General features: G+C 40.3%; 3 protein-coding genes across 3 annotated transcripts; 2 read left to right on the top strand and 1 right to left on the bottom strand.

The window, feature by feature from the left end:
- Positions 1–3,970: 3,970 nt before the first annotated feature.
- On the bottom strand, positions 3,971–6,473 carry LOC311014145 (uncharacterized protein). Its single transcript, XM_084010560.1, has 5 exons — positions 6,236–6,473; positions 5,998–6,162; positions 5,810–5,909; positions 4,775–4,905; positions 3,971–4,610 (listed from the first exon to the last, which is right to left on the bottom strand). The coding sequence occupies exons 1-5, from the start codon at positions 6,287–6,289 to the stop codon at positions 4,308–4,310; spliced, it is 753 nt and encodes a 250-aa protein (XP_083866686.1). The 5' UTR covers positions 6,290–6,473; the 3' UTR covers positions 3,971–4,307.
- Positions 6,474–6,915: 442 nt separating this feature from the next.
- On the top strand, positions 6,916–10,240 carry polr2g (RNA polymerase II subunit G). The gene is made up of 8 exons (XM_084010561.1): positions 6,916–7,050; positions 7,356–7,465; positions 7,889–8,048; positions 8,771–8,821; positions 9,192–9,257; positions 9,551–9,622; positions 9,779–9,812; positions 10,016–10,240. Exons 1-8 carry the CDS (start codon positions 6,922–6,924, stop codon positions 10,027–10,029), a joined length of 636 nt encoding a protein of 211 aa, XP_083866687.1. The 5' UTR covers positions 6,916–6,921; the 3' UTR covers positions 10,030–10,240.
- A 102-nt stretch (positions 10,241–10,342) lies between these two features.
- On the top strand, positions 10,343–17,537 carry eef1g (eukaryotic translation elongation factor 1 gamma). The gene is made up of 10 exons (XM_084010553.1): positions 10,343–10,483; positions 11,375–11,533; positions 11,736–11,799; positions 12,953–13,095; positions 13,270–13,413; positions 13,553–13,682; positions 14,331–14,535; positions 15,073–15,245; positions 16,366–16,490; positions 17,162–17,537. The coding sequence occupies exons 1-10, from the start codon at positions 10,472–10,474 to the stop codon at positions 17,318–17,320; spliced, it is 1,314 nt and encodes a 437-aa protein (XP_083866679.1). The 5' UTR covers positions 10,343–10,471; the 3' UTR covers positions 17,321–17,537.
- Positions 17,538–18,085: the final 548 nt, after the last annotated feature.

The following is an 18,085-nucleotide window of genomic DNA, read 5'->3' as shown; positions in this document are numbered from 1 at the left end:
TACCTAAACAAGCATACACAAACAAACAACACACAACACACGCATGAAGCTCTCTCTTTCAGCAGCAAATATGAGATGATGCATGACCCATAATCCGCAGGCATGAAGTAATCTGAGCGAATGTGCATTTGGATTATCAGTCTGGAACAGTCTAATCTGAAACACTTCTCAAACTGGTTGGTTGTGAGGTCATGAAAGAGTTTCTGCCATGTGGAGACCAAGCGTATCAGTATTTGCCTCAGTGTTGTCCGTCCGTCCGTCCGTCCGTCCATCCATCCATCCATCTATCTATCTAACTAACCCTAACCCTTCCCTGCAATGACGGTTGAGGCTGGCTATCAGTGTAACACATTCTCAGTTCTGACAACACAATGTGCCATTCATCATTTAGCCTATTTTCAAAGATGTGATGCCTTTCTGCGCTGTGTCACAGCTGTGTGACTGACATGTTCTAACTCTGATGTAGCGTCTGCAGGGATTAGACTCTCGGTAAACGGACAAGTAGCTGCTCATATTAAATTAGTGCAAATGACCCCAGCTGCAAATGCACACACACACACACACACACACACACACACACACACACACACACACACACACACACACACACACACACACACACACACACGCACACACACATGCATGCGTGAACGCACCCACACACTTTGCTGGAACTAGTGGCTACACACATTAACTTTGCATATGCAGATTTGCACACATGCACGCTCGTGTACACTCCTAACAGGAACGGACACATTCTTAACACAGAAGATAATGGCCTCCTCCTTGTGTCTGTCCGAATGCTAATCTCCCATATGTGCTCACTTGGTTAGAATTCAGCCCTTATGTCTGCCTGCATTTTCTTCAATGATTCACAAAGTGTGAGTGCATCCCTTGTGTGTAATAGCATCTCAGTTAAAGGAAAACGCCATCCTAAAATAGAATTTCTGATCAAGTCACTTACTAACAGTCACAACATTTAATTATTTCCTGTTATGTTGTTGTTATTTAATGTACATTTTTCATGCTTTACAATGTCAGATTTGCTTTCCGACAGTACATTTTCAATACATATTGTGGACTCAAATTATGATATGACTAAATAAGTGTTACAACAATACAATAATAGTATATAAGGACAGTACCCTTTATTCAAAACATTTTTTTTCTATTGAGCGCATAAATTCTTTCGACAGGTCTCCAGTGCTATGTAACGAAGGTTGCTCCTATTAAAATAATACAGGTGATAGCTTGTAGGTGCGTGTGCTCCGTATATGTCAAATAACTAAAACACATTTAAAAAACATTTCCTGTGACTCGATGTCTCTTTTTCTAATTGTATATTTATGTTTTGGATGAATGTTCACTGTACTGGAAATACAGGTATAACAAGATAGACATGAAATATTTTGTTTGACAAGGCGTGAACCAAAAGAACTTCAAACAACAGACTGAGCTGAGAATAGCACCGAAATGCAATGCAAACCTAATTTGAAGGAAAGAAACTGCTAAACTCAAGAATTACATCTCATTTAAATGAATCAAGGTCTAATGTTCATTTTGCCTCCAAAAAAGTATCCTCAGCTACTAAAGGGATATTAGCATTTAGTATGAAAAATACATGATCTGTTTTTTTGCCATGCATCAGCTGTTTCTAATCTAGTAAAAGGTTTCTTTGAGCTATTCGCTCTGTTGCCATTAACATGCATACTGCTCTGGTGGACCTGGAAATCGAACTGTGAAAGTTGTTGCTTCCTATATGTTGATACTTCACCCCTGCTTATGCCACATTAGTAGAATCCAACCCTGTGGAGGAGATGCAAGGTTTTTTATTGACTTTGAATCTGATGTTGAAGTTACTGGGTTGCAAAAGCAAACAACGCATCGATTATAAGCACAGTTGGAAGGGTTCGGTGACCACAAGTAAAAAAGAAAAAAAGACTGAAAGCACAATTTGGGGCAGAGTGTGCCTCAATATGTTTCCTTTGTAAGTGTGAAAGAATGTACGAGTTGTCTGACACCTCACAGATTTGTGTCCCGTCTTATCACCCCTCGAGCTGTGTGGATTGACTCTAACTCCTTGATTTGATAGAAACCTCTGAGAAGTTAAGAGATTCTGATATATTTCGATTTTGGGGTCGTTTTTTCCTTTTTTTTTGTGTATTGTATAGGGTTGCTGTGAATTACCGCAATTTGTATGTGAAACCCCCTTTAAGATTGCTGTAAGTTCCTGGACCACGTGCGAACCGCTGTGATGGTTGCTCAGATGAAGGATATCTTAAACATGATACTACTGCTTTTCACTTAACAGTAATATCCGCCCACACGGAAGTTAAGCTTCATAAATGATGTCTACTTCACTGGTGATCTTTTTATCCACATGACCCACAACCTCACCAATCCTCTTATTGCTCAACGGCTCTTTTCTCCTGCTTTCTATCAGGCTCCCGTTTGACACGTGTGCATCGCAACTTGTTTTATCCGCCTCAGCAGAATAAAGACGCAGCGTCGGACCTCCCCAGAGTCCCCTTACAGTTTGCAACAGGAATACAATCTTATTGATTTGTCCGTCAATGTACCAACAGGCTACAATAACAAATGGATGAAAGCCTCAACCTGAAAGCTGCCAATTTTGTTTCCACATGTCTATCTATTCTAGCCTGATTGATGATTGACAACAGGGCTGCAGACAATAAATGAGCCTTGTCTGGAGCCTGTTGTCTCCCTTTAATATTAATAGGAGACATGGGGGTCAGGGCGGTTGGTGCCTAATGAAGAGCAGTAATAGAATATGAGCAGCTCCTAAGATATAGGACATTGAATAAGGATGAGAAGGACAAGAGAAGCCCTGGAAGAAAGCTATCAGTGAAATCACCTTCACTAACATCAATAGATTAGCTTTCAGACAGTTTAACAATGTGTCTCCAGCTCTGTCAGAGGAATTCAATTTGAAGAGTTCCGCTGCAGTAAATATGCAGTTTGAATGACTTTCAAAGTCTGGATGACTTTCAAACTGTCACTCAACATGTTAATACCGAAACATCATTTGGGATTCTTTGGACTGAGCTGTCATTCACCGGAGCTCCGTTCACAGTCACGCCTGGAATAAAGTTTAGCTTGTATCGCTGCAGAGAACAGACAGCAGGGATGTCAGTGTGAAAAGTAGGTTGCCAGGAAATAAACTTTTGGGAGAGATTGTTGTGTGTAGCTCACAGAAAGTAGATCAGGATGTGGTTCAACACTTCCTCAATGCAACTCTACTAAAACTAGGATATTACAGCAAAGATCGCACCCATCCCAATCTTAGAAAAATATACATTGTTTCTCTTTTTATGTGTTGGCTAAATCTCTCTCACAAATGCAGATTGTATACGGATGTAAAATCACATTGATCTTAAGTATAGTTGTAGCCTACATTTAAGCCATGCCCATATGTGCATTCTTGTGGTGCCATCTGGTTGTGATACACAGTACTTCACCAAGATTGTGTTTTCTTTTACGTTCCCACCACTTACTATCCTACTGGGAAGTAACAAAATAAAAATATTTTGTGACTTTTGTGACTGAATTTTCAGGTATCTTACTTGAGTATTTATTTTTCTGAGAACTTTTTGCTTTTACTACCTACATTTTAAAACAAATATCTGTACTTTCTACTCCATATATATTACAAAACAGGCTGCTTATTTTAGTTTAAATGAGTTTAAGGGGAATTATCGTGATATTACATATTTTTTCTTATTCATATAAAGCAAGATTCATTTAGTCTTGCAAAAAACTCTTAATTTTTCATCATAGGGTTAATTTTACTTTATACTTTGAGTACATTTACTTGTCTGTACTTCTGATACCTCTGCTATCCCACCAGCAGTGAACTGTAAAAAATGTGATTCATCATAAATCAATTAATCCCTCAGAAAATGAAGTGGCCAAGTCATAAAAAAGTATAAACACTTTCATATTATCAAGAAAATAGTTTATTTAGAAGATAAAGGGAAAGCTTAGAGAACCCATTTTCACTTTGACAATTAAAAACCCAAGCGTACATTGCTGTGAACAATACCTTATTTACACTCTTCCTGGTAGGCACAGATCTGTTGCACAATGCATTGAGCAACACATCATAACCAAGAACATTTCCAACTGGTAAACAAGGAAATTCAGAGCTGTCACACACACACACAGACACACACACACACACACACACACACACTGGAGGGCCAGAAATACAGTCTGGATACAGTAGCACTCTGATGAATGATTGATTTGAAGCATTTACTAAAATATCAATGATCTTGTCTTTGACCCTACTCCTCTTTCACTTGCCCCTTGTCCTTGCCTTTGTCCTTGCTCTTGTTCTTTGGGACACGGCCCATGTTATAGAACTCTAAGTTTGGCCTCATGTCGGTGAGGTGGGCGAGTCGGTTGGACATTGCAAAGAAAGCAGTGATGGCGGCGATGTCCCACGCATCCTCCCGGTCAAAGCCCACTTCCTCCAATGCCTTGAAATGCTGTTCTGTGATGGTGTCGCAACGGCACACGGCCATCGCAAAGTCCAGCATGGCGCTCTCCCGAGGTGACAGCTCTGCGTTCTCATAGTTGACAATGACCTGCAGGACAGAATGGAGATAATTAGATAGAATGGGACATCATAAAAAATTGCTCAGAATGATTAAAATACCAAGTATAACTTAATAACAATTATGTGACTACAGTAATTGTGTATTATAATAAGCAAGGCAGGGGCAAGTAAAAATGAATTCAAAGATAATACCTGATCAGAAAGAGTGGGTTTCTTTGAGTAGATGCGGTGCAATGCACCGTGGGATACCACACAGTAAAGACATTTGTTGTAGATACTGGTAGCCACTACAATCAGCTCACGATCTGCCTTGGTCAGTCCGCCTGGAAGACATTAGATGTCAAATGAATGTGAAATAGTGAAAACAATAGAACAGATATTCACTCAACAACAACAACAACAACAACAACAACAACAACAACAAAAAAGATATAAAGTACAAAGCATCAGAGCTGGGTGGCTGGTTTTAGACAAGATGGTCATATAGATAAATGAGAATATTCTAAAATCCTCATACACAAAGTGTTCTGCAGATATCCTGTGAACCTCTCATATGACGATGAGATCTCACTCTACCTGCCAACCATGCCAACTCTCTTTGGTGCTAAATGTTTAAGACCCCAATGGGGACTTTATTTAATACAATAACCTATGGACACATAAAGTAACTCTTTGAGAAGACATTACCTGATATTGAAAGGAGACACTTGCACCTTCTCTGCACTCGTCTCTGCTCGACTGTCTGGGTTACCATTCACTGCATGTTCAGTGAGTTGTGCAGACTGAAAATTATACTACTCTCACTTTCTTATAGTGGTAATGCTATAACTTCCCAACAAGAGGTCAAAATGTAAATTATGTGTGCAAGGAGCCAAAGTTGCCTGAGAGCAACAGATTATGTGAAAGACAAGACGCTGCATGCATTACGGAAACTTTATATCTCATCACCTGGACGCACACCAAGTGATTATTGGTTGGGTGTGCGTTCTTTTTCAGATGATCTGCCAATTCTTACTATGACAGACCGGTTTCTGCCTGACATCACTGACAAAGTCAAATCGAGTGCAGCTCGGAAAACCCTTCTACCCTTCTATTGTGGTGAAGGGGCTGGCAAAGCGGGACTAGGCCAAGAGCCCAAGCACTAGTTAATTCCTATCACGGCCCCTGAGGAACACCACTTTGCATCCACTACCAGCACAGTGAATCATAACAAACACAAACAGTCACCTGTGTCTTTGTTCATTAGCTCGTTGTAGTAAGCAAAGAAGGCTGTGAACTCTGCTGGCCTATGAGAGAGGGCTTTGAAGACATTGGGCAAAAATCCTCCCTGTATAGAAGCACAAGTTTAGACTCATCACACAGTGAATCTGCCTTCTGAGTTAAATGCCTCAAATAGTCACTTGTTGATTGTTTACCTTTGACTCAACTTCCTCCATAAGCTCCACTACATCAGGCGGTAGGTCTTTCTTGGAAGGCACCGAGTAGCGACTGATCTTTTCGGGTGGCGGGTCGTTGGAGAAACGTCGGGTCCCCGCCGCCTTCACCACGCAGCCCAACCGGACCCCTGAGCGTCCTGCAGCCTGAACGGACAGGAGAGTCACGGAGGAAAACATGCGCGTAAGGAGCAGAGCAGAGACGTATTCGGTGACTTACCAGCTGTGTGAACAAACGAGGACGAAATAACTTCGAGACGAGGTTAACAGCCATGTCAGTCGCCTTGCCTGGCAATGGAAGACAGAGCTCGAGCGTCAACAACAGTTGCTCAGATCGAGTAATGTAGTTTCCTCTCTCACCAGTTTGATTACTGAAATCTACTCGTGAGATACGACTTACTGCCGTTAATGTAGTAACATAGTCATAACGGATCTGCTGTTCGTCGTTTGACTCGTTGCCAGTCAAACAACCAATCACAGCGTTTTATTTAGTCACGCCTGTGAGGGGGAAGGATTTCCACGGAACCAAGTACATACAAATAAATAAAACATTTTTCATTGGATTAAAAAAAAAACATGAAATCAAGCAAAGAAGAGAAGGATAATGTATAAGGATTTACTGCTCTAACACAAAAGCAATAAGGACAACCCGATGACACTTAACTTCCATGGTGCAATGTGAATGTTTGATAATGCATTTGATAATCTTCAATAAATATAATTTATGAACCCAAACGAAAAAGTTACAGTAGTCCTGTTCATTATTGCGGCTGTTTTATGTTGCGGGCTGACTTATGCAAAGGATACACCAACTTTCCCTCATCCTCGTCTTCTCTGGTACTCCTTGCTCCTCTTCTCCCTGCGAGACAGCACCAAGGGCCACAAAACCCACTACGTCATCGACCCATGCCCCGGAAATGGTTTAGTCGTGAACGTCGGGCGACGGATTTTTATTCAAAGGCGGTTTGGATAATTCAGCAAAACAAGAACATTAATCGAATACGAATTGAACATTCCGGTAGAATGTTTTACCATGTAAGTATGTGTACAAGGCTTCGGTTATGAGCCGGCTAATTTCAGCGCATGAGTGCGGCTAGCGTGATCGGCTAGCATGGCTATTGTAGCTGAACAAAACTTCTCAAATTCCCCGCCGCGATGATCAGCCTTGTTGTTTTATAGCCATGCACAAATACCAACGATTTCGTCTTTCGTCAACTAGATGCAGCGAGGCGGCACCCACGGTGTCACATTCATAATTTATACAATAGATATGCATAACATTGTGCAACCCACTCTGTTACTGTAAGCGTGGTCTTCTAATGCCTCTGTTTTGTTATCAGATATCTTTGGAGCATGAAATCTTGCTCCATCCGAGGTATTTTGGCCCCAACCTCCTCAACACCGTAAAGCAGAAGCTTTTTACGGAAGTGGAGGGTACCTGCACCGGCAAGTGAGTAACACAAGAATATGAAATTTGTCCAATCGTTTGTTTGCTGTAATTTCACTGCAACATTAGCTTAATGTGTCATTTCAGCAACATGTCTTATATATTAGGTTGAAGGAAACTTCAAGCCACACACTTTCAGAGGATGAGGCAGAAATAAACAAACAGGCATTTCTGTCTCCTTTGATGGGGATAGACAATTTCACAGCTTGTGTCATAATATGTGTAATGATTTATTATACTTGACCTTTAATCAAGTTAACTTATGAACTATGAAAAACAATGGCTAAAACTGTGACAAAAGCAAAGGCAGACTTGCCCTCATCAGTCCTCATGACACTTTTAACCTGCAAAGAAGTTTTTTACTTTCCGTTCATATTCCTACTTGCACATTTACATGTCATTGATTTATGCTTGTGTCTCCTTCAGGTATGGCTTTGTCATTGCAGTCACCACCATTGACAACATCGGGGCGGGTGTCATACAGCCGGGGAGAGGGTTCGTCCTCTACCCAGTCAAGTACAAGGCCATTGTGTTCCGCCCATTTAAAGGGGAGGTGGTTGACGCTGTGGTAACTCAGGTCAACAAGGTGAGGCAAATTACTGTATTCCATAAAAGCAGAATCAAATAACTCTGAACCTAACCCACATAAAGAATGTGGCTGCACTGAAGATTAAGCATAAGATTATTGCGCAAATATGTAGACTAAGGCATACGGTTTTAAACATTAAACAGAATACATACACAGAGTCACTTATTAAGGTGGAATTCACTCTCTTTCTGAAACGGAAAACTGAGATTATCCCTCTTCTCAGGGTTAACATACTCAGAGTTTCAGCAAAACCTGTTTTCTGGAACACACCCCTGGTTTACTTGCCACTTTTTTTTTTTTTTTACATGACGACATGTGAAATCAGACACATTGATGCTCTCATACTTCTAGTATAATAAATCAGCTTAACACGGCATTGTCCTCCTGATTTCCAAAATGTGTTCATTTACGTCAGAAAAATAATACAAAATAATGTAACAGGTTTTTTAATGGCCAAAACTCATGTTTACTTATGCTTTCCAACTAATAATTTTGCTAAAAAGTAAAAGGATGCTTTGTTATATGAATCATGTCAATTATAAAGATACAATAAATTCCTGTATTTTATATTGGCTAATGACATTTTTTTTTACAGATATAGGGTACATCTTAAATTTATCACAGTAAATGTGCCATCGGTGAAGAATGTATGCTTCTTTAGTGGTTGATGTGTTGTTTATACGGTAATACAAGATTAAATTGTTCTCTTTTTCTTGAAGGTTGGATTGTTCACAGAAATTGGTCCCATGTCTTGCTTCATCTCTCGCCATGTGAGTCAGCTCAAAATCTATTATTTGATTCATATTATCTTTATTTAAGATAGACTGATTCATCTCTATGGCCTATTAATTGGCACAGATGAGACTTTTAAGCTATTGTTATCCATGGAACTGGGCTCTGATAGTGGCCGATGGCTGCGCTTTGCCCCCAGTCATGCAGGGATTTACATCACTGTTTTACATAGAGCTCCATTCACACAATGAGGGCCACTTTGCTCAGTGAGCTTCAGCCTTGAATGTGTGCCAGACTTTTGTTTGATGTATTAACCAATTTGTTGTCTATCAGCTTTTTCCTGCTCCACACTATCATTATTCTATCGTTCTTTAAAAATCTTAATCTCACGATCCCATGTTTTTGCAGTCCATCCCTTCAGAAATGGAATTTGACCCCAACTCCAATCCTCCTTGTTATAAGACAGTTGATGAGGTAAGAAAATTAATTTTGTATGACCAACTAGAGGTTAAAAAAAACACCCAATTCTTTTATGAAATGAATGTTCATCGTGTCATTTCTTTGCGTTCAGTAAATGCATAAAAATCCTAGTAATAAATCCTAGTAACACTGGTGTTAAAGATGGTGTTTTTCCAAACATAAACAAAAATGAAACAAAAGTCTAACATTGTAAATGCTGTATACAAACTATTCGATGTGCTGCATATTTCTGCTCCAATAATTTTTCTGTCGCTGAGTCTTGGATGTTCTCTTTATTTCTTTTCAAGGACATTGTAATCCAGCAAGATGATGAGATCCGGCTAAAGATTGTGGGAACAAGAGTTGACAAGAATGACATTGTAAGTGTTTTTTTTTTTTTCTTCTTCTTTTTTTTCTTTTCAAAGTTAAAAACAACGTAAGGTGTGTCACTACATATCTCAGATGTTACTCAGTAGTTTATGTCCTGCATGTTAATATATGAATGGTTAAAAACGAGCCTTTCCCTTGTTTTTCAGTTTGCCATTGGTTCTCTCATGGATGATTATCTGGGTGAGTATTACACAGAACATTATACAGGTGGTAGATCTGTTCGTTGGATGGCCATGGATTGATTAGTAGCTTAGATTGCATAGATTTATTTGGATCGATAATATCAGCATAATAAGAATAATGTGGTTTTAGCTGTGTTGTATATAAACATGTTTTATCTTCTGTTCACAAATGATCATGGAACTTTTTCTTCTTTTTTTCAGGTCTTGTGAGCTGATTCAACCCCAGAGCATATCTGGGACATTTCACGTAGTTGTCTAGTTATTTCTCTTAAAAATCATATTTTTGCTATGAACACAGCACATTTGCTGTTTTTTGTGCGTGTGTTTTTTTTTTTTTTTTTTAGAATTCACAATTTCTGTCTTTATATTGATTCGTTTTTTTCTGTATGCAAACTAATAAAGTATTGTATTTGTTATATCTCTGTATACCTTTTCATGTTTTAAATGTCACAGTGTGTTATCTTGTCAATCCATTGATCTTTCTCGATGTGCAATGAGACTTTATGCTCAGCTGCCTCTGTGATGTCGCGTCAAAGCGTCAACCCCGTCAGTACATAACGTGTCGGGACGTGAACGCGGAAATCTCAAGTGCGCGCACGACTTGTGGACGTAAATACGTCAGTGGAACGCTGGTTCTTTCTTTCTCTCGTCCTGAAGATGGCGGCAGGGGTGAGTAAAATGGAAACAGCTAATTTCGGATTTTCTCTTGATTTTCCCTGCGCAATCCATCAAACATCAGGCCCATCTGCACACTTACTGGGTGCATTTGCAAGTAAACAATGCTTCCAGTCTGTTAGGTCGCTGTTATTGTGGGTATTTACGAAGAATTCCATTCAATGTTCATAGAAACTAAGGTTAGCTTTTGCTATCCTGACGTTGCATTCACAGTGAATGACGCCCCTCCTCTGAGCCAGGCTTGTGCCACGTTATCGTGGCTATTTCCAAGCCGTTAAAATGTAACCATTTAATTAATATTTTCGCAAAAACGTTGCTGCTAGTATCCGGCATTTGTAACCTGTTTCGACATTGTCTAATGCTATACAAATGGTAGACAGTCGGGCCAAATTGCCGGTAATGGAAGCTAGCATCAGTTAGCATTTAAAGCAAACTAAAAAAAATACCACGTGAATGGGTGTTTGCTCGTAAGTAAGTTCCCGAACAAGTACACCCGGCCTTGTTTGCTTCACTTCGCTCGCATTATTGCCCAGTCCATTTTAAATGGTCGTGTATCCAGGTTTAAATGGCAGCTTTAATTTTTGTCGAGAACACTAGGGGCCAAGCTACCTCGCTTTAGCAGCTTTTCTGGCTTGTTTTAACGGACCCAAACTCTTTTCCTAGATATTTAAGTGCATTCAAAAGTAATATAACCATTAGTCTATATCAGATTTTCGTTGTTATGCAAATAGAACGGAATACATGAGCTTTCTTTGTGCCATACAAAAAAAGATGGAGATAATGCCACCTCAACCTGTAAACCTGCTGGCATAAATGTGATGTGATCAAGTTAGGTTCTTTTTTTTTTTTTAATTAATAATTGCTGTTTTTCTTCTCATCTCCCAGACTCTGTACACGTACCCAGAGAACTGGCGGGCCTTCAAGGCCCAGATTGCAGCCCAGTACAGTGGGGCTCGCCTCAAAGTTGCCAGCAACTCCCCTGCCTTCACCTTCGGGCAGACAAACCGCACTCCTGCCTTCCTCAACAACTTCCCGCTGGGAAAGGTTGGTGAAGTTATACTCTGCTTATAGGACCATTATCAAAGTAACACCTGTTTTAATATTGTCAATGAACATGAGTATGTTTTGCATTAAATGATTACCAATGATAAAATGTAGTTTTGTGGAAAAGTATGAACCATTGTTCCAACATATCATGCATTCAACTTGATTCTCTTGATTAATAACATTTAACATGTGTTTTTAGGTACCCGCCTACCAGGGAGATGACGGTTTCTGTCTGTTTGAGAGTAATGCCATTGCTCACTATTGTAAGTCTCCATTTTTATTAAGCAAATAGTTAACTTGAGTGTCTTTTGCTTTGTCAATTTGGAAGCCTTAAAGGAAGTATAATAAATGCTGCTAGTTTTAAAGGACATGTTTTCTGGCATTGGGATCAGCAATTTATTAAAATGCATAAATTCACACGTCACTGTATGCATACATTTGCAGTGCATGGGTATATATTAAATGTTGAAATGTCTATCGGACTTGTTGGACGAGACATCTTAATCCTTTCCTTGTCTAAAGCAATTCTATGCATTTTCATTCAGTTTTATATAGTACCATTTTTAGCTAAAAGTTTATGGATCAGCAGCGGCTATTTGTGTCCTGTCACTTTATGGATCAGCAGTGGCTATTTGTGTCCTGTCACTAGTCTGGTTGACTACCTTGGCACATTGTGTGGTGGCGCAAACGAAGCATTCAATGGCATATTGAATATTTGAAATCCCAGTCCAAGATTTGTGCTATGCAGACCATGTGTTGGGCAGTAAAGCACTTGAATGCTCATTGGAGAAACTCCCCTCTTTTGAGGGACAACTGATCCCCTGTCTTGGGCAAGGCGGTGTCCAGCTATGGCACAAAGTCTTAATCTGACGGGGGAAGAGAAACTTGAGACCATGTTCATCCCAGTCATCTCTGTTTCAGTGAGTAATAGGCTGGTTCATGCTATGGCCACAAACCTGATTCAACCTTAAGATCTGTAGTTGATCGTAAGGTAGTGAGACATTATTCTGTGATGTTTGGGTTGTAAGTGGTCAATTTAGTATTTCAGTTTTCCACTACAATATATTAGGCAGCACGTGTGCAAGTTAAACCAAATATTTAACTGTCTAGTCATATTGTTAACACTTAAGTTCCACACCATTTTTTTTTTCATTTCTCTACACTACATTAGACTGCACCTAACTATTTTTTTGCAGAGTAAATGTTATATATAATATATCAGATTTAATATGCTGCATCCCTTCAGGCGTTTTGACTCATCGACACCTGTAACTGATTTTTGAAGGGAATACCATTATACTGAAATAGTGTTGATGCTAGGAAAACCAAATTACTACATGCTCAGTGTACAATACATAGAACAGTATGACATTTGCACTTGGACTTTATTTGAGACTTTACATCTTTCAACCACAGTGAGCAATGATGCCCTGCGTGGTGCCACTCCCCAGGCTGCAGCCCAGGTGCTTCAGTGGGTGAGCTTCGCTGACTCAGAGATCATCCCTCCAGCCAGCGCATGGGTCTTCCCCACCCTCGGAATCATGCAGTTCAACAAGCAGGTTTGCACCACAGTGTTTTTCTGACTTCAATTATTTGATGGTTGTGGTGGAAGGTGGGTGCCACTTTCAGTTGTCTGGAGTGTCTCATCCTGTAGTTGAGACTTGGTGCTTGCACCAGGTAGTAGTTTTATGTTGTCATCCTGCATAGTCATTCTTCTGTCTGGGTCTGTGTAGGCCACAGAACAGGCGAAAGAGGATGTGAAGAGGACACTTGCTGTGCTGAACCAACACCTGAACACCCGTACCTTCCTGGTGGGAGAGAGGATCAGCCTTGCTGACATCACCGTGGCCTGCTCCATGATCTGGCTCTACAAACAGGTTTGCCATACACACAGCTGATAATCTACACAAGTGACACATTGGTCATAAACATTTATTTCCATTGGGCAACACATGATTTCTGTAATATAGTCAAGATGCTCTCCAGGAGGTCCTGACACCCCTCTGTTCCCTGTAGGTCCTTGAGCCTTCTTTCCGTCAACCTTATCCCAATGTGACTCGCTGGTTCACCACCTGTGTCAACCAGCCCCAATTCAAGGCTGTGCTTGGAGAGGTCAAGCTGTGTGAAAAGATGGCCCAGTTTGATGGTGAGTTATCAGCAATGAAATCGGAAGACGCATTGACCACGATGCCTGCTGCTGAAACACACCATGTAATTTAAAGCATGGACTTAGACATGCCCTTTCCTTTTGTCACATAATTCTTGTTTTTTTTATCTGAAGTGATTAAAAGCATAACAAAATGAAAGCTTTAATAAAAGCTCTTTTCTGTTGAAGATGCCCTATAAAAATAAATTGGTATTCTTGAATGTGTCCACGATGAAGGGTTGTGGCCAGCCTAAAAGAACTGGATGGTGATTTTACAAATGGCTATGTACTTAAAGTGTTACAATGTGAATGTAATACTTAATTAATGTCCGGGACAGAAAATGCCCTTATCAAATCAGCTCTTTTGGGGGAAACGGGTGGTCCCCTGTCTTTTGGCAAGGTGGTGTCCAATCATGGCACAGTCTTAATCTGACGGGGGAAGATAAATTTGAGACCATGTTCATCCCAGTCATCTCTGTTTCAGTGAGTAATAGGCTGGTTCATGCTATGGCCACAGTAAAGACACTGACTTTAGGGCATTAGGTGTTAAAACAGAACTACTTTTAGTTTCGAGTTAAATGCAAACATGAAGTCATTGGAACGTTGAACAGAAAACATGTTTTTCAATGTTTTGTTCTGTATCTCCAGCCAAGAAGTTTGCTGATATGCAGCCCAAGAAAGAGACTCCTCCTAAGAAAGAGAAGGCAGGCAAAGAGGCATCCAAGCCCCAGGAGAAGAAGGAAAAGAAAAAGGAAGAGAAGAAGCCTGCCCCAGAAGAGGAGATGGATGACTGTGATGCAGCTTTGGCTGCTGAACCCAAAGCCAAGGACCCCTTTGCACACCTGGCAAAGAGGTAGAAAGATCTTAATGGTTTCCTTGTCTAAAGCAATGGTATGCACTTTCATTGAGATTTTGATTATATAGATTGTTTTACCATTTATTTATTTTTTAGCTAAAAGTTTAAAGATCAGTGGATATAAGTAACGCATTAATACCAATTGGGAAAACTGATGATCCCCTGTCTTGGGCAAGGCGGTGTCCAGTTGTGGCACAGAGTCTTAATCTGATGGGGGAAGAGAAACTTAAGACCATGTTCATCCCAGTCATCTCTGTTTCAGTGAGTAATAGGCTGGTTCATGCTATGGCCACAAACCTGATTGAATTTCAAACTGAAGAGGATTGAAATATTTTTATTTATTTTTAAAGCTGGATCTTGTCCTTGAATGTTGCTTTGACCACGCACAGCCAATTCTTACGATACGCGGACACCTAACGCAAATCTGCATAATTTTTGGAACATCTATTGCGCTGACAAATTGCCCTAGCCTACCTGCACACAGCAGATGTCTGACCAGATGTTGTTCTCCCCCTTTTTTTCTTCTTTTTTTAGCGCATTCGTCATGGACGAGTTCAAGAGAAAGTATTCCAATGAGGACACCATGACAGTAGCCATTCCTCACTTCTGGGAGAACTTTGACCATGAGGGGTACTCGATATGGTACAGCCAGTACAAATATTCAGAGGAGCTTACACTTACCTTCAAGAGCTGCAACCTTATCACAGGTGAGTCTCGGCAGCCATATGGTGGCTCAGTGGTTGGAAAGAGCCTAGAAAGCCCAACAAAATTAACGTCCTTTTTTTAAATGTATTTATTTTTAAATGGTGGTGCCACTAGTCTGGTTGACCACCACAGCATGTTATTGTGTGGGGGTACGTAAGAAACATTCAATTGCATATTGAACATTGAAATCAGTGCAGAATGTGTGTGCTATGCAGACCATGTGGTGGGCAGTAACACATTAATACCAATTGGGAAAACTGATGATCCCCTGTCTTGGGCAAGGCGGTGTCCAGCTATGGCACAAAGTCTTAATCTGATGGGGGAAGAGAAACTTGAGACCATGTTCATCCCAGTCATCTCTGTTTCAGTGAGTAATAGGCTGGTTCATGCTATGGCCACAAACCTGATTCAAGATCGGTAGTTGATCTTAAGGTAATGAGACATTACTCTGTGATGATGGGTTGGGTTGTGTTTTGATGTATGGGGGTCAACTGGTACGTGCGTGGGGTTTCCACCATTTTGTTAATTTCGATTCCAATGGTCCAAAGAAAATGAACATACTTTTTTGTTGTTGTTGTTTTAACACAATGCTAATCAATCAAAAGGTGCCCATTTTTAAATGTGTTTTATGAAATTGATTTGCAAGTTGGGCTTGTTGCATTATTAAAATCACCGGGAGGCCTGGTCGGAGATTTAGTGGCATAGACCTGTTTCCGGATGGTTTTTTGGCCCATATTTCTATTAAGCACAGCTGTGCTGATTTACAATCGTACATAGACTACATAACTAAGGAAGGGAAAATCCTTAGCTGCTGCCGCTGCTTAAGAAGTTTGGCAGAAACGGCCCTGCACCAGGAAGTCAGAAAATGCCACTCTTTGAGAAGGTATATGGTACGGGGGTTATTTGTCTTAATCTAATAGGCGCAGAAAACCATCATTATCATGTTTATTGGTCAGCTTCGTTTCAGTGAGCCTAATGGTCTGGTGCATGCTATGGGCCCAGCACTACCTTTCAGCAGTTTTAGTTTTTACCTTTTTTATTTTATTTTTTTTTAACTTGCACTCGCAACTTACTTTTGGTTTCTGTTTATAAAATGTCTCAAACACTCCATGTTCTTCACAGGTATGTTCCAGCGCCTGGACAAACTCAGAAAGAATGCCTTTGCCAGTGTCATCTTGTTTGGTACCAACAATGACAGCACCATCTCTGGCATCTGGATCTTCAGAGGCCAGGACCTGGCCTTCCCTGTAAGTATAAAAAAGGGTGAACACGCTTTCCACGATGTCCTGATATTAAAAATCCCCACTCAACAAATTGGCATTTGTTTTTGATATACCGATTTGTGCAGTCATTCTTATGTCTGGTCACTATGAAATACTGACTGCACCTTACCATTAAACAGAGGTTCCCCAGTTGACCAAAAGTTAGAAAGCCTCATGTTGGCGTTAGTTGATGATCCCCTGTCTTGGGCAAGGCAGTGTCCAGTTATGGCACGGAGTCTTAATCTGACGGGGGAAGAGAAACTTGAGACCATGTTCATCCCAGTCATCTCTGTTTCAGTGAGTAATAGGCTGGTTCATGCTATGGCCACATTAGACATTCAAGATCTTAAATTTACCTCAAATAGTTAATGTAGGTTAAAAGGCACATTCACTGCTGTAGTTTGGGCTTTTGTCATTGGCTAAATACAATTAAAGTGATTACATGCAGCAATGTTGAAGTAAATAAGTCCTGTTTTATAATTTGATGGTTAAATATTCACCGCAGCTTTCAAGGTCTTTATTTCAACGCACTTGTGATCGTATTCTCAACTAGAACATAGGTCATCTGATTATCAGTTGTTGTGGCACAAATTTAATTCACCGTATCTGAAGATTATGCACTCATTCCAATAACACATTTTGTATTTTCCTCCTAGCTGTCTCAAGACTGGCAGATCGACTACGAATCATATGACTGGCGCAAGCTGGATTCAAAAAGCGAGGAGTGCAAGACCATGGTAAAGGAATACTTTGCCTGGGAGGGTGACTTTAAGCATGTGGGTAAAGCGTTCAACCAGGGAAAAATCTTCAAGTGAGATGACAGCGGGACAGTCTGATCAAAAGCACTCTTTGCTTCTGCTTTCAGCACTTAAAATCTATTGACTTTCAGCCACCACATGCTTACTATACTGCAGGAATTACTTGGAATGACAGTGTTTAAGACGGGAATGACTTGTCTCAGTGGCTCTGTTTATTTTCTTTTGTTGTTTTGACCTGCAAAATAAAGCATTTTCCACAATGCCAACTATTGGATTTGATGTCTGGTCTGACTGTCTTGTCCATTAAGGTTTTGTTATAGTGGTAACTTTTACACACAGAAAGGCAGCAAATAAAACCTCAATAAGAAAATATTTAATTTTGTGTACACTATGATCAGTACAGACTTTCAGAGCTATGAGCTGAATGTCATGCATTTTTTTTCAAACCTACAGTCAAAAGTAGAAGTGAAAACCTTGATACACTAAGTTTAACACTCTTGATGTTCCTGTTGCTACAGTGCACCCTTATGACACACAATGACTGTGTTGGGTGTGGTTGGTTTGTGATTTATCGGGAATTGAAACTTGGAACGAGTCATTCAAACAAAGGTACTGTAATAATTGGCTCGCTAAAGATACTAGACCCATTTGATCATCTGCTATTGCTGATGTTGTGACTGTGTGATTACATCAAGCATGTATGCCGACTGAAAAACGTTGTTTTAGAACCCCTTGAATTGGCTGAAGCCCAGTTCATCAGTTACTTGTAGGCTGTAATTGTCCAGTTATGTTGCAGTACCATTTTATTCCAGTAGGGGGCAG

The sequence above is a fragment of the Eutrigla gurnardus genome, assembly GCF_963514095.1.
Source record: "Eutrigla gurnardus genome assembly, chromosome: 5".
Classification (NCBI taxonomy): domain Eukaryota; kingdom Metazoa; phylum Chordata; class Actinopteri; order Perciformes; family Triglidae; genus Eutrigla; species Eutrigla gurnardus.
The sequence above is the reverse complement of the archived record's forward strand: the minus strand, read 5'-3'. Positions and strand labels throughout refer to the sequence as shown.